General features: G+C 39.7%; 1 protein-coding gene across 11 annotated transcripts in view; it reads right to left on the reverse strand.

Moving 5' to 3' along the window:
• The window catches only part of LOC121928513 (protocadherin gamma-C5-like), a 368,742-nt gene that overhangs the window by 263,763 nt on the left and 88,966 nt on the right, over positions 1-16,013 (reverse strand). Inside the window, exon 1 of one of the 11 annotated variants that reach the window (XM_042463346.1) lies at positions 7,196-7,318. The exons of 9 other annotated variants lie outside the window; for them this stretch is intronic. In XM_042463346.1, the coding sequence (XP_042319280.1) occupies positions 7,196-7,303 (108 nt within the window). In that variant the 5' untranslated portion in view covers positions 7,304-7,318. Of the gene's footprint in view, positions 1-1,623; positions 4,236-7,195; positions 7,319-16,013 lie in introns of those variants that run through there. One more of the 11 variants, XM_042463318.1, reaches the window with a different exon arrangement.

The following is a 16,013-nucleotide window of genomic DNA, read 5'->3' on the forward strand; positions in this document are numbered from 1 at the left end:
TTAAACACTTACCTTTTTGCCATGTACACTGTAAAATCAAAAATGGTTTCAAATAAAATAACTAGGTAGCTTAATCATTCTTTTCCTCCAGTTTGAGTGATAGGGTACTGAAACATCTTTAAGCTTTTGCCATAGCTATAGTAGTCCACAAAAGATAAGCAGAGCTATGCACACATCACAGAAACTTAAGGGTGAAACAGACAAGCAGGAATGGGAGGCCTGAAGCCACTCAAGGTGCGATTGTCCTGGGGCTGCAGTGACCATACACTGAGGCCCCAAGGGCACCTGCTGCCACAGTCCCAAATAGACCATGGCAAGAAACAGAAAAGATCTGTACCTTTTGGACTATGTTAGGCGGCTCCGTCATGGCTACAGGACAGCTTCTAGGTAGGTTGAGAGTATGCATCATGTAATTGTCACAGCCCCAAGACCCACAGAAGCTGGGTTTTAAGCCTATCTGTTTCAGGCCCAAGTTACAGTTCTTAGAAATCACATTTAACAAGGTATCTGAGAATAACTGATATTCTTTTCAAAAAGCATATCTGAACATGTTTTCTAAAAGGTGAAATATTTTGCAAAGTAAATTATCAAATACTTTTAAAGAGGCATTTGCTCATATATAGGTCCAGTACAGACTGCGGAAAAGGGGTCTTCAGCCACCCCTTTCTGCGGAGGACTGGAGCCAGGGCAGCCATACCGGCAGCGCAGAGGCCCCAATCCAGCACTTTTCCAGACCATGGAGAAGCAGCAAAATGCCACTTCCCCGTGGCCTGGAAAAGGGGTGTCCTTGGGGCTTCATGTCCAGGAGCCAGAGCCAGGGGAGGAAGGAGTAGCTCGGCACCTTTTGCCCTGGCGCCGTTCCCGCAGCCATTTGGAGCTGTTTCAGAGCTCCTTCTCGTCCACAGCCGGACTGGGGCAGTGCAAAGACGTCACACGCGCGCCGTGCCATTTGGATGCGGCATGTGCATGATGTCATAATGGCGGCACCTGTATACAGAGGGTGCTGCCATTATCATGTCGACGGTACGTATTAGGTATGCCGCTTGTTGGTGGTCTGTACCGCGTCATAGTTTGGGATTATAAACCCTACCAATGGTACATTATTGCTCCCACTGTTCCCAAAATCAATGATGGTAATTACTAGGAGGGCTTCTCCCCACCATAAGCTATTCCTACCACACACTATTGAAAGGAACACAAGACTGATATTTCTTGAGACTTTATGGCACAAAGAGGAGCACAAACCTCTCAACTTCTCAAATTACAAGTCCAACTTTAATGGTAAAAGCACACTTTTCATTATACAGAAGGCACAGCACACTTCACTGCTGAACAAGTTGCATGATTCAAATGCCTTAAGAAAGTCTCCCATGATTTGGATTATATAGATACAGGGAAGTATATTTCCTTAAATATTCTTAAGCATGACTTAAAACCAACGGCTCCCTTCCTGTCTCTGATGATACTTTGTGCCCCAGTAAAGAATTTAGCCTATACCTAGATGTTGCTTTAATAACTTATCTATAGTATAATTACTGAATTTCTAAGAAATGGCAAAATATGTTATAAATATTCAGTCAATAGAAGCACATATGGACTATAGAATAGGTAGCAAAAACTCACCCCATCAGCTTTATCCATTTCTGTATTTAGAATATTTCCTTGATCAGCTGTCAAAAGCACATCAGAATTATGATTACAGACAATATTCCCTGCAGTTTGAACACTGGACGCTGGAAAGGTAAATTCCTGTATCCTGGATTCAGAGGACAGACAAAGCTGATAGGAGTAAGGCAAAGTCCCTTCTTCATAGTTTGGTGGGAATAGGACAGCATTGTTGGAATGAGGAATAGGAGCAAAACACTGCAAGAATTTGGGGCTCCCTGATCTTCGAAGCTTTGTCAGAATAGCCAGAATGACCGTCAGAAGAAAGAGGAATGAGATCAAAGCCAAAGAAATGACCAAGTAGAACTGGAGGTCTGACTGATACTCTGGGTCTCTGGATGGGCTGTTAATTTCTGGAAGAGCCTCTTGGAAGGTTTCGGCAAAGACTAGATTGAGACTCACAGTACTGGATAGTGGTGGCTGGCCATTATCCTTCACTAAGATTACCAGCCTCTGCTTGACAGCATCTCTTTCCAAAAATGTCCGGGATGTCCTGATCTCACCATTATGGACCCCAATTGAGAAGAGTCCTGGCTCAGTGGCCTGGATCAGATGGTAAGAGAGCCAAGCGTTGTGCCCAGAGTCAGCATCCACCGCCACCACCTTGGTCACCAGATAGCCCTCCTCTGCTGAGCGAGGCACCATCTCAAACAAGGCTGAGCCCTCCGCTCCCTGAGAAGGGTAAAGGATTTGAGGGCTCTTGTCATTCTGGTCCAGGATAAAGACCTTCACAGTGGCAGTGCTGCTGAGGGGTGGGGAGCCGCCATCTTGGGCCCTCACCTCCACCTGAAACTCCTGGCACTGTTCGTAGTCAAAGGAGCGCTGAGCATAGATGATGCCAGTTTCAGAGTTAATGGAGAGGTAAGATGAGAGAGGCAGCTCCTGAATGTTGCTTCTGAGGAGGGAGTAAGTGATTTGGGCATTGCGTTCCAGATCTGGATCTGAGGCTCTAACATGGAAAATGGAGGTACCTGAAGGATTATTCTCTGGCACATAAACAGTGTAAGAGGCTTTCTCAAAGGCAGGGAAATTGTCATTGATATCTGAAATCTTCAGTGAGAGGGTCTTCTCTGTTGACTGATGTGGTGCCCCTTTGTCTGTTGCAATGATAGTGATATTGTATTCTGGTGCGTGTTCTCTGTCCAGGGGACCATCTGTGAGAAGCTTATAGAAATTATTGGATGTTGACTCAACTTTGAATGGCAAATCATCTTTTAAATGGCAGGTAATTTCCCCATTATCCCCAGAGTCTATATCTTTAATGTTGATAAGGGCTACTAGGGTGCCTGTAGCAGAATCTTCAGGTATTGGACTGGATAAGGAGGCAAGAACTATTCCTGGGGCATTATCATTCTCATCTAATAATTTTATTTCAACATTAGAGTGAGCTACTAATCCACCGCCATCTCTTGCTTCAACTGCCATCAAATATTTCTCAGTTTCCTCAAAGTCCAGAGCTTCCTTAATTGTTATTTTCCCATTATGTGTATCCAAGTTGAATTTCTGGCGAGTACGTTCAGGGATGTTTCTGAAACCATAGCTGATCTGGCCATTTGAACCTGCATCTCTGTCTGTGGCTTTCACTTGTACCACTATAGACCCAATTGGTGCATTCTCTTTTAGGTTCACCATGTACAGTTCTTGAGTGAAGACAGGTGGGTTGTCATTGGCATCAATAACAGTAATCCATATTGTGGCAGTCCCTGTTTTGGGAGGCTTCCCTCCATCCACAGCTATAAGTATTAAATGGAAACTGCTCTCACTTTCGTGATCCAGCTGCTTGTTTAGTAACAATTCTGCATATTTCTTTCCATCTTCTCTATTTCTAACTTCTAAAGTAAAATACTTATTATTGTTAAGGTGATAATCCTGGAGAGCGTTCAACCCAATGTCAAGATCTTCTGCTTGCTCTAAGACAAATATAGTTCCTGGTAATGTGGATTCACTTATCTCTAGCTTGATATCACCACCCATAAAATGTGGTGCATTGTCATTTATGTCCTGTATCTCTACAGTTACATGAAAAATATTCATAGGGTTTTCAGCCATCACTTCAAAATTTATGAGGCAGGATAAACTTTGCTTACATATTTGCTCTCTATCAATCCTGTCATTTACATAAAGATTCCCACTTTCTGAACTGATAGTGAAATATTGCTTTTCATCTAGAGAAAATATGCGAAGTTTGCTATTGGCTAGTTCTGCAGTATTCAATCTCAGATCTTTGACAAGATTTGCAACCATGGAGCCTTTTTCCATTTCTTCAGGGACTGAGTACTGAATGTGCTCAGAGGCAGCTTTGCAGAAAATAGAGAAGAATAAGAAAAGTACTTGCCTTGGTAGTGGTCTGTTGTTTTCTTTGTGTCTGTTCTCCATTCCACTCAGTAATAGATAGAATATTTGCTTTATTCTCATTTGGTCTCTTCAAATAAACTGAAGAACATCAAATCCCCATCATGATTCAGAAATACTAACAAGGAAGTACTAATAGTATCACTGGCTTTTCCTCCTCAACATTGCAGTAGTTTTCTTTTCTCAAGCTGATGTGTTTGCATGTCTTTGTCTTCTGCTGTTTCCCTGATCTGCAGTGAATATACTCTCAAGCCTGGCAATTTCTCTTTACAATCTGTGTTGGTCAACAGCGACACTGTGAGGCTCCGATGGAGAACTACAAGCTCTGTATTGAAACTAGATGGGAAAGATTTCATGTTCTCTTATTCTGATGTAGAGTAAGCAAAATATTAACTGGTTTGGGAAAGTCTATGTTTTTATACTTGCATGTGAATCTTCCCAGTAGAATAATAATAAGTGCAACTTCAATGTACATGATTATATTGTTAATAAGCAATGATCTTTTTTCTCTTTCTGTTATACATATTTTTAGTGAAATTGATGTCTCCCTGATATTTCCTGCATGGTTGAATAAATGAAGATTTATAGCATTCACATCTGTCTCCGTTTAATTAACATAATTCCTGCCATAGGTCCATGCCCTATGAGGAGAGATGTAGGGAGCTGGCTATGTTTAGCCTAGAGAAAAGACAGTTAAGAAGTGATATGATAGCCCTGGTTAAGTATTTGAAGGGGTGTCATATTGAGGATGGAGCAACTTGTTTATTGACGCTCCAGAAAGTAGGACCTGGAACAATATATGCAGAATAGAGGGAAAGAGATTAGGCTGTTCAACAGTGGAACACACTTCCTTGGAGGTTTTTAAACAGAGGCTGGGGATTGGATTGGATGGCCCTTGGGGTCTCTTCCAACTCTATGAGTCTATCATTCTATAACGCTGAGGATCTGCATATTTAAAATACCCAGGAAATTGTATTGTTTTACAATAAAACAAGTACTGTATCTGGAAATTTATTTTGTCCACTTATATGTTGCTCCTTATTACATTGCAAAAAACATTTGCCTTGCTTTTGAGTGAATACTTCATAGTTCAGAGCTGAAGAAAGTGAACACTTCAGTGAAAGTGAGCTGACTGATGTGTTGTGTCTGTCTGATAACACATTTGTGAATTCATTTTTCAAGTGACATAGACAGTTCACATTCTTATTTCTATATGTATTTCATCTCAATGATGATTAAAAATGTTTAATGTGGTGCTCAGATATGATAGATTCTGCTGTGTGTGTGCTTGTTTGAAGTTATTTTCTCAAAGGGCCCAGTGTAACTCTGTAATGAGATCTTTGAAATTGTTATGTAAGTCTGAGTTTCCTTCCCAGTGTATATAGTTCAGTTTTCTTCATGTACTTCTGTTTCCCCAGAGCTCTGTCAGTATTCTTCTGCCATTACCAACTGGTGTCTCTAACTCCCTTAGTTGTCTCCAAGTGCTGTAGATGTGTGGATTACATCTACATTACTGTTAAAACCACTGTGGGATACAAGAGAATGATAGTAAAATAGCATTTTTCAAGATCTTATATACTACTACCTCAGCAGTGCTTGTGGCCCAGTGCTATACTGTGAATGGATTTGCTCCCTCCCCACAAAATACTCTACGTACCCTATATACCCAATACCTAAATACCTCTATGTGTAGAACACTTTTCCTTGATAAAAGTAAAAATGTGTGCTTCCACCCCCTGCATTGTTGATAAAGTACAGTTAAGGAAAGGAACAGAATATATATGTTGATTGTATGAAGGCCTAAAAACCATTGCCTCTAGCACCATGAGATGATCCATGAATTGATTCTAGATCCAATGGAAGTGATTCTTATAATTAAATCTTCATTCCATAGAATACCAGCATGTTTCAATTAGAGGAGCCATTGAAAAGATAACTATTTTTATTATAAAGTAGGTTATTAAATATCGACTAATAGATGAATATTAGACACAAAAGCAATACTGTTGGGCAGAGCTTAGTTTTCACAAACATATAAATGTGAAGGCATGCAAAACGGCTCATCCATATTTACTCAGGAGTAAGTATGCACATGAATATAATGTTGCTGGTGCTTCCAAAGTCACAATTTATTTCTTCCAAAGACTCAAATTATTTCTTCCTATGCTTCCTTTAAAGTAGGTGCAAGCAACCTCAATTGCTTTGCAATCCATTTTTCTCTCCTAGGATCCTCAGTCTAGAGCAGTGATGTGAACCTTTTCGAGGCTGAGTGCCCAAACGGAACCCAAAACCCACTTATTTATTGCAAAGTGCCATGTCCCTCTGGCTTTGTAGTAACAAACTCTGGCAAACTCTGTGCTGGGGCGACGGCACATGTGCCCACGGAGAGGGCTCTGAGTGCAACCTCTGGCACGCCTGCCATAGGTTCGCCCATCACTGGTCTAGAGCCTTGCATACAGAAACCCAATGTGTTTTCAAACATTAGGTTTAAAAAAAATTAAACATACCAAGTCCCTTTCCAACTAGTAAAAAAGGTGAAATGCTCTTCTGACACTTTCAGGAGGATAATTCATCTTTCTTCTTGCCAGAAAAAGGGCCGTTTGTGCAGGTGCCACATTTTACCATTGCTGTTTTAAGATAAAATGTTTACTCATCACTAAGAGTCAGAGAAATGTCTAACTGGTTACTTCACATTTAACAAACAAAACTATATGACTTCAAATATCCAAACTCCAAGACCAAAACCGCAACTCCTGCATATAGACAAGATATAAAACACACACTGATCTCTAGTTGGAACCTGGTAATATACTTTTCCTTCCTACATATATCTAGAGTGCATCCTTAAAGCCTTGTCACTTTTGGGAGTTATGCATTCTACACTGGAAATAATAACACCTTATGTTTTCAACCCTATCAACATGAAAATTTTAGTTTTTTAATTAAATGTTAAAACAACAGAGGATATAAAAGTGCAGGTCTATCTATGGAAACATTAAAGGGTGGAGGATTTAGGTCTATCTAGTTGGCCTGACAACCAGTAATTTTTTCCAACCTATAATAAGATAAATGAACTTGATGACTGTGATACTTCCATGTCACCGGTGAAGAGTGACAAGGGAACAGTGCAATCAAACTGATTGCTACTCCAAGTAGCTTACCTTGTCAAATTTTCCACCTGAGGATTTAGTTGGTTTTCACTGTTGCCTGTGAAAGGCACTTCAGATTTGTCACCACAAGAGATTGTCTTCCAACCTGAAAATTGGGGGCCAAGAAGTAAACTCATTCCTCTGAGACTCTGAAGAGAGGCAGAATTGATAGGAATAAGGCAAGTCCCATCTTCAAAAATTAGGAGGAAATTATGGCACCAGCTGTTGAATGGGGAACGGGCCAAAGCATGCAGGAACTTGGGATTTCCTGACTGCCGGAGCTTCATTGCAATGGCCAGAATCACAGTCAAAAGGAATAGAAGGGTCAGAGCTAAGGCCAGCACCAAGTAGAACTGAGGTCAGATTGAGCCTCTGAGTCTCTTGGCAGTTTTCATTTCTGGAAGCCTCCTGGAAGTTCTCTGCAAACACCAGGTTCAGAGTGACGGTGGCTGAGAGGGAGGCTGTCCGTTGTCCTTCACCACACCACCAGCCTCTGTTTCACAGCATCTCTCCCACAAGGCCCTGGCTGTCCTGATCTCCCCAGTATGAGAACCCATGGTGATGAAAAGGCTGCGCTCAGTGGCCTGGACCCGATGGTAGGAGAGCCAGCATTGTGTCCAGAATCAGCATCCACAGCCACCACCTTTGTGACTAGATAATCTTCTAGCAGAACGAGGCACCATTTCAAATGAAGTGGTGCCCTTGGCTTCTGGGAGGGGACAGGATCGAGGAGTGTTATTCATTGCGTCCAGAATAAACCCCTGAGTGTGACATTGCTGCTAAGAGGTGGAGATCCTCCATCTTGGGCCTTCACTTGGAGCTGGAACTTCTGAATGTTCATAGTCAAGGATCGCGGGCATAGATGGTGCCAGTCTCCGAGTTAATGGAGATATAAGAAGAGATGGGAAACTCCTGAATGTTGCTGCTGAGGATGATATGTGATCGTGCATTCTGGCCCTTCTGGATCAAAGGCTTTAATATTAAAAATAGGACACCAGCAGGGTTGTTTTCTGGCACATAGAGCCTGTAGGAAGGTTTCTCAAAAGCAGGAGCATGTCATTGCATCAGAGATCTGTAGGGAGATGTTTTCTGTGTGAAAGAGAAGGAGTTCCTTTGTCATGGCTGTGATTGTATATTATATTCTGGACTTCTTTCTCTGTCTAGGGGTCCCCAGTCAGGGCTTGTATAGTTGCTAGATGTGTGAAAAAATCTGGAAGGGCAAGTCATCTTTTAAGTAGCAGTAACTTTCCCATTATCTCCAGTATCTTGTCATTTACTTTACGAGAGCAATCCCAGTTCCAGACAAAGCATTTTCGGACTGGGCTAAACACAGGGCTAAGTCACTTCTGGTGCATTTCATTCTCATCAAGAACATTTTTCAATATTTGCAGTGTTAACTAGTCTCCACCATCCTTAGCGGCAATGTCATTGTTATTCTTTGTTTCCTCAAAATCCAATGGACCCATGAGAGGATATCCCCAACAGGATCTAAGCTGATGTCTTTTGGCTATTTGCTGGTATGTTGTGATACATATCTGATTTGGGCATTTGTACCCTCATCTTTATGAGGCGAGAACCGGAGCACCTGAGACCCACAGGAGAGTTTTCATGAACACTGATTTGTAAAGATCTTGAGTGAAAATGGGTGGATTATCATTAGCATCAGTGACATTAATCCATATCGGGCAGTCCCAGACTTTTGAGGCTCACCCCCATCCAGGCTTGTAAGGACTAATGATCATTTCTTCATTTCCTGATCAAGTGGTTTCTGCAAGACCAGTTCTGCATTATTATTTCCATCTTTTCTCTCTCTGACTTCCAAATTAAATATTGATTGGGGCTTAACTGAGTTCTGGAGAGAATTCACCCCAATGTTGGATCTCAGCTTTCCCAGGAGAATCGAGTGCCTTGTAAAGTCAATTCACTTGTCTCCAATTGTGTGTCACTGAGAAACTGGGGTGCATGATCATTAATGTCCTGAATGGCTACGGTAATATGGAAAAATTGAGGGGGTTTTCAACTACCACTGAAGTTAAGAAAACAAAGTGGAGCTATATCACACCGTTGCTCCCTATCTAATCGGTCATTCACATAGAGGTTTCCATTCTCTACACTGACACCAAAGTACTGACTTTTGGCAAGAGAGAAAATGCACATTTTGTCTTGCTAATTCTCTGACATTCCATCCCAAATCTTTGGCAAGTTCCCACAGTGGAACATTTTGTCATCTCTTCTGGGATTGAATAGAAGCTGATCTGAAGTAGCCAACAGGAGAAAGACAAGAGTAAGAGAAGCTGTACTTGCCTTCTGATTGTCCAGCCATTCTCTTCATGTCTTTTGTCCTTTGAGTCTTGAAGAATCAGCCCTCTCTCTCTCTCTCTCTCTTTAAAATCAGTTTCTCATCACTGTGCAGAAATCTTTCTAGGAAAGAGTAACTGCCTTTCTACTTAATTTTTACAGACTATAGCTTTTTCCAGGGAAGCTTGCTTTGCCTTTATTATCTGCTCTCTTCCTCATCGGACAGCAGCAACAATGAGCAGCAACCAATCTGAAGAGAAAGCACCACTGGAATCCCTCATCCTTTCTTTTCCCTTTCTCCTCTCTCTCTCTGGCTTCCACACTGGCTTAATAGTGACACCGTGAGGATCTGAGAAAAACTGCAATGGAGTCTTATCAATTTCAAATAGGAAAGGAATTTATTGAGTGGAAAATTTCTGTGTTTCCCCAAGTCCATCCTCATATATAATATCTATTTCCAAACAAATTATCTTCTTTTCTCCCCTCTTGGTTCTTCTACATTACCATATGATTTTAAAAGTCTTCCATCCTTATAAAGAATTTTGGGGGGGGTTACTTCTGGTATGCCTGAAAATAATCAGACTTTGGAGCTATTCAAGTAACATAGACATTGTGATTTGATCCTTTCATTTAGTAAATATAGAACAATGTTATACTACAATAAAGGTAAAAATGAGCTACATTATCTGCCAACAAGTTATGTTTCCAACTTCCACAAAGGTTGTTCTATAATAATATATAGGGCATTTTTTTACATCAATTTTCAATGTTTTCTCTTTAAAAAGCAAGAGAAAAGTAATAAATGTAATAGTAGTGCCACTAGTATGGGTTTACTTTTAAACACTTTCCTAAGTTACTAATGTAAACGTAACTTTCTCTAGAAATGGCTTGTATCTAAACAGGGATCCTGATCATCACAGAACATTATTATCCTATTTATTTATTTTAAGCAATGGCTTTCATCTATGTATAAAGTTATCCATAGAATGTACATAATTAATATAGGAACATTTTATGCTTTGATATGAAAGAGCTTCTGTGTATCCCCAGTTATAATCCAGTATCCCCTTTTATTAGTCAAAGTAAATATTTGCACAGAACTGACCATTCCATCCACATCTAGGGGGGAAAAAAATCAAAGAGGAAACTTGTGCCCTTTCAGTGTTTTGTTAGGAAACTCAAATAGCCTGATTTAGTTGTTGCTCCCTGCCTGCTCCAAACATCCTTCCTTGGAATGTATGGAGGGTTATCACATGGCTGGTTTGGGAGACCTAAGAAAGTGGTACAAAGTGCATGGTACAAAGGAAAGCAAAGACTCCCAAGAATGAGATTTGAAGAGGCAACTATTCTGAGCAGTTTGTTGGATCACCTGCATACCCCTTCTGGCTCCAAGCCCTTTTTCAAATATATAATCCACAACTATTAACATTCCATCAATAGCATTATATCTTGGACCTAATGCATTCTTTAACCCAATAGTCCTCCTATCCCTAATACTGTTGCTTAGTCTCCAAGATGCTTTGCCAAGCAGCAGAGCCAAAGAGATTATGGTCCCACCAAGCTTAAAATCTAAAATTCAAAATGGGGATGATAATGGAAGCAATAACAAAAGGAGAAAAATGTGCTGAGTGACACATACTTCAACCCTCTGCCAACTGTGGTGAAGAGGGAAAGCAATGAAGAAAGAAAGGTTACATCAGAGGTATTCGGAGGAGGGTGGTTGGCTTGAGGAATGGCCATCTTATGGGGAAAGAGACCTGAAGAACTACAACGTCATGTGGAAAGGCACATAGAAAGGCACTACTATCTTGCTTTTGCTTTCATTCCTTGTGTAACAAGCTCCCACGAATCCAGCAGTTTAGGGAGCAGCAAGCATACAGCACCTAGTGATATCCAGACAGTAGCATTGCTATATCCTTTCTCAAGAGCAAATGTTTGACAGATTAATGTTTTTTATATCTGACTACCATTCTCTCACCATCTTCACCACTCCATCCAAAGTTATTAGGACATTACACTGTTCCCACAGATATCGCACCTCATTCACACATCATTTCCAGGGTTTAAGGACGCCACACAATATTCCTTCTCAGATAGTGTATATTCCATTTTTGTGTGCCACACAAGTTATAGTTACCTCTCCTCCCTTTCTCAGGCAATGGTTGCTATATTTTCATGTGCTCTACAACATTTCTGATTATTGATATTCATTATTTTACACAAATATAGAAGGGATTCTTATTTCTCCTGTTCCTGAGCAAGCAGAGGAGAAGAAAAGTATCTGAAAGTCCCAGATTTTGTTGCAGTACAAATCAATTTTATTTTGGAGATCCACATGATGTATTCTTCATCCTGAAGTATTTCTTGGGAACTACTAGCACTATCATAGACTTTTCATTTCTACTCCGAGGGGCAGTTCAAATTAACCCAGTGTTTTCTGAAATGAAGTGTACCTCTGCTTAGCAGTCTGTTTGTATTACTCCTGAACTACCCCAGATGGTTGCCACTAGCAAAACATTGCTATTGTTTCCTGGGCACAGATTTAACAGCGATCAGACAAGGAAAAGAGGAACATTTGCACCAAAATGTCATGATCCCAATGTGTAACTAGCATAATACATCGCTAAAGCACTTTAGTCAACCTCCTGAATAATAATAAAGAAAACTCTGTGGAAATGGATCAAAATCAGTTTCTGAAGAGTTGCATAATGAGATGAGATGTGATTAATGGGAGGGAGAAGGAGGAAGAATGCAAAGGGATGGAAACCCAGGGTATTTCAAGGAGCTTGGATACAAATCTGGAATTATACAAGTAAAAAAAGAAGAAGCAAAAAGTACTGGAAACTCTAGATGTGCCCCTTGTGCGTCTAATTAATAATTGGATCCTGCCTTATTTGGATGTTTCTACACATGTGTGTATGTGCATAAATGCACATGCACACACACACAGAGCTAACCTGCCTCTGCATAGTAATATAATAATATACATAGTAACATAGTAATATACTCTTGATATTAGAAAGAAGACGTTAAGCAGAACAAAATGTAAAGCCAACATGGTGAGAAATGTGATGTCATGTCGCAACAAATAAGATAGTTACCATTTCAAAAGCTTTACCTGGTTCCTGGCCTTAATGCAAAACAATTTCTTTATACAGTGTTCTTGCTCATTGTGTTAAATAAGTTATTCTTCCTCTTTAACATTATTTTTGTCTCTCATTCTGATATGTTATAGAATATAATTTAAGGATTTTTCACTCATGGAAAAAGTTGAAGATGTTTTTAAATAGTAAGAAAACATTTGGGGGATTCATCCCTTACTATTCAACAGTATGTTTCTTTTTTTCATAAACAGCAAATAAATAAATAAATAAATAAATAAATAAATACGGAACTACCTATACACTTCTGAAGATAAAATAGCAGAACCCTTATAAGCTATTTCTTATCAGTTGACAATACCTACATATATTTTGGTACTTGATTTACTTTCACCATCCATGGACAAAACATCTCTCTCTCTCTTACACACACACACACACACACACACACACACACACACACACAGAAGTCAGCATTATGAGCTTTCTGTCAATGGTTACATAGGATTCAGTTTGATTATTTCATATTAAGTGGTGTGTTGTTAACTAGAGTATTTGAACTAAGATATTAATAGAGCTAAAATACCTTGATTCAGTCAAAAATGGAGAGTGTAATAAAAAAAATCAGATTATAAAACTATAATTTGGAAGGATAACTAAGAAGGAACTAGATAAAAGCTTCCTGTTTAAAAAGATATAAAGGTGGACAGTGAAGAAAGCTGACAGTAAGAAAATCAATATTTGAAATGTGATGCTGGAAGAGAGTTCTACAGATACCAGAAAGTTCTACAGATTGCCAATAAGACAAATAATTGGCCTCTATAATAAGTCAACCCTGAAATCTCCCTAGAAGCCACAATGACTATATTGATGCTATCATACTTTGGACACATCATGCCATGACACAAACCACTGGAAAAGATGATAATGCTTGGGAAAGTGAAAGGCAGTAGGAAAAGAGGAAGACTGCATTACAAGTAAATTGACTTAATGAAGGAAACAATGGGCCTGCATGTGCAAGAACTGAATAGGGCTGTTGATGATCTGGGCATTCATAGAGTCCCTTTAACTTGAAGCCAACTTGATGACAATAACAACAATTTGAGCTAAGTAGACACTCTTTTTTTCTTTCTTTAAAGGATGTTCTTATTTATCATCATTTGCAACTGGTAAAACTTTACTACCCATTCTCCTTGTTCTTCAGAATTTATTTTTTGTCTCTGTCACTTTCTGATACATGCCAATTTACTGATTATCAGTAATAGATCATATAAAAGAATTCTGTCCAAAAACAGTGCTGTCTTTGAGGTGGATGGTTGCATTTAGAAGACCCATATCAGGTTTTAAGTCATTATTCCTTCTTTTGTGTCAAATCTTAATACTGAGATTTTGAGTTAGACAGTAAATTAGTTTATTGATTCAGTGTATGTATTTTTAACAGTCTAAGATTACAGATATATTGATTTTATGCACAACAATTATACGCTGTGGTCACATAACTGAACTTAAATAGTCACCAGAATTCACAGCTCTGAGTACATTCACAATGTACCAGCATTAATGCAAGCCACATTACCAGGGTGCATTTGCTGAGTGGTAGGAAGCAGTGGAAGAGAGAGCGTCCGTGCCAGGGGCATCCTGAACGATTGCAAGAGGATGTGAAGGGTGTTGGAAGTTAACAGGCATCTGTGCTTGTCTCTTTAGGGATTAGGGGTAGAGAACTTAAGTGCATGTCTTGCTTTTCTCTTTATGCTCCTAGATCTATGTAATTCAAGCCTTTTTTTATTTCATGCCTAATAATACAGTAATAATAATCATTCCTTAGGCATGCACAACGATCCAGGACAATTCCAGTCCCATTATCACTCCAGGAAGACATTTCTCAGCATGACTGCTTACCTCTCAATCTAAGATACAAAGATACTTGGGTAAAAAGGGATAAAATGTAATAAATGCTCTGGAAATATCTGTAAAATACTTTGAATATTTGAAACGCACAATATAAGTTCAAAGTATTATTAAATAAGCTCTACTTGTGAAACATTAATAATGTAATAGAATTGGAATTCTACAAGTGAAAGTCCATCTAGTCTAATCCCCAATGATGCAGAGATTCCACAGCAAAAGCACACAGAAGAGATGGCCATTGAATGTTTTTAAAAAACATCAGTGAAGAAGAGCTTACCATTCTCTGAGGCAATCTTCTTAATGTTTAGTCAAAATCTCTTCTCTTGCCATTTGTGCTTTTTGGTTTGGATTTTACATGACACCACTTCACTTATTTGAAGATGGCTGTCATATCAACTCTCAATCCTCTCTTCTCCAGGATAAAACATATCCCTCTCCAGCCATTCCTCAAAAGGTCTTGAAGTTTCCAGATATTCCTTATATTCTCTGTATACATTCCATCTTGCCTGTATCCTTCTTGAAGGAGCAAAGTGTAGGGAAAAGTGAGGGTACAAAGACATAAGCAAAAACAGGCCATTAAATACTGAATATGCTCAGTGGCCACAGGAATGCTGTCTGAATGGAGTACTGGAAGCAGGAGATGGTGAATGAAATTGATTATCGAGGAAGAGGGCATCAGTGACAAGCTGGATCTCTGAGAAGACATGTCCATCTTCATTCAGTGGAGAAGCCTAGAGGCTGGAGGCCCAATAGCAAGAGTCAGATACCACCCCCATGCCTCTGCTTGTACTACCATAGAGTCCGCTCTTTTTAAAAGTGCTGATGCCCTTCCCCAATATGTTTCAAGTGACTATCAGCAGTTTGCTGATGAGACTGAATTCTGCTTCTCCATGTCGTTTGAGACAGATGAACCGGTACAGGTGTTCAACTGGTGTTCCAAGATGAAAATAGGCTAGATGAGAGACAATAAACTCAGGATGAATAATAAGAACCTCAAGGTCATCTATGGAGTTTGTTTTCACATCTGAGAACTGGGTTTTCAGTCTGGCCAAAGTGCCTCAGGTGCATTTTGCTTCCAAGCTGAATTCCAACCACAGATCCTTAACCTGAAGGGCCTAAACGTTTCGGAATCTAAATATCTGCAGAGGTATCCTCCAGATATACCACCATCTTGTCTAAGATGGTGGGAAAGAAAAGCTCTTTTTCAAATGCTCTCTTTTGTAGAATTTATACCACAATATGCTCTGCACAGAACTGTGCTGCAAGCAACAGATTTATCTTTTAAAAAACAGGTTAAATTGTCAGTTATCTGGAACTGATTTAGTAAGCTGCATGACACAAACAGTCTGTTTTATGTATTTTTTGCTTTTTTGTGTTACAGTTGATTTAATTTTTGTATGCGCTGTAGCTGATTTTATTATTTATTTATTTTTGTAAAGGGCTTCTTATTGTTTACTGGGTTGTATCTAGGATCTGCCTTTCATAGACTTATTGGTTGGAAGCTTGTAGGTGATCTGCATGTTTTTGGGTGTGGGTGATG

This window comes from Sceloporus undulatus, chromosome 4 (assembly GCF_019175285.1).
Source record: "Sceloporus undulatus isolate JIND9_A2432 ecotype Alabama chromosome 4, SceUnd_v1.1, whole genome shotgun sequence".
In the NCBI taxonomy this organism is placed as follows: domain Eukaryota; kingdom Metazoa; phylum Chordata; class Lepidosauria; order Squamata; family Phrynosomatidae; genus Sceloporus; species Sceloporus undulatus.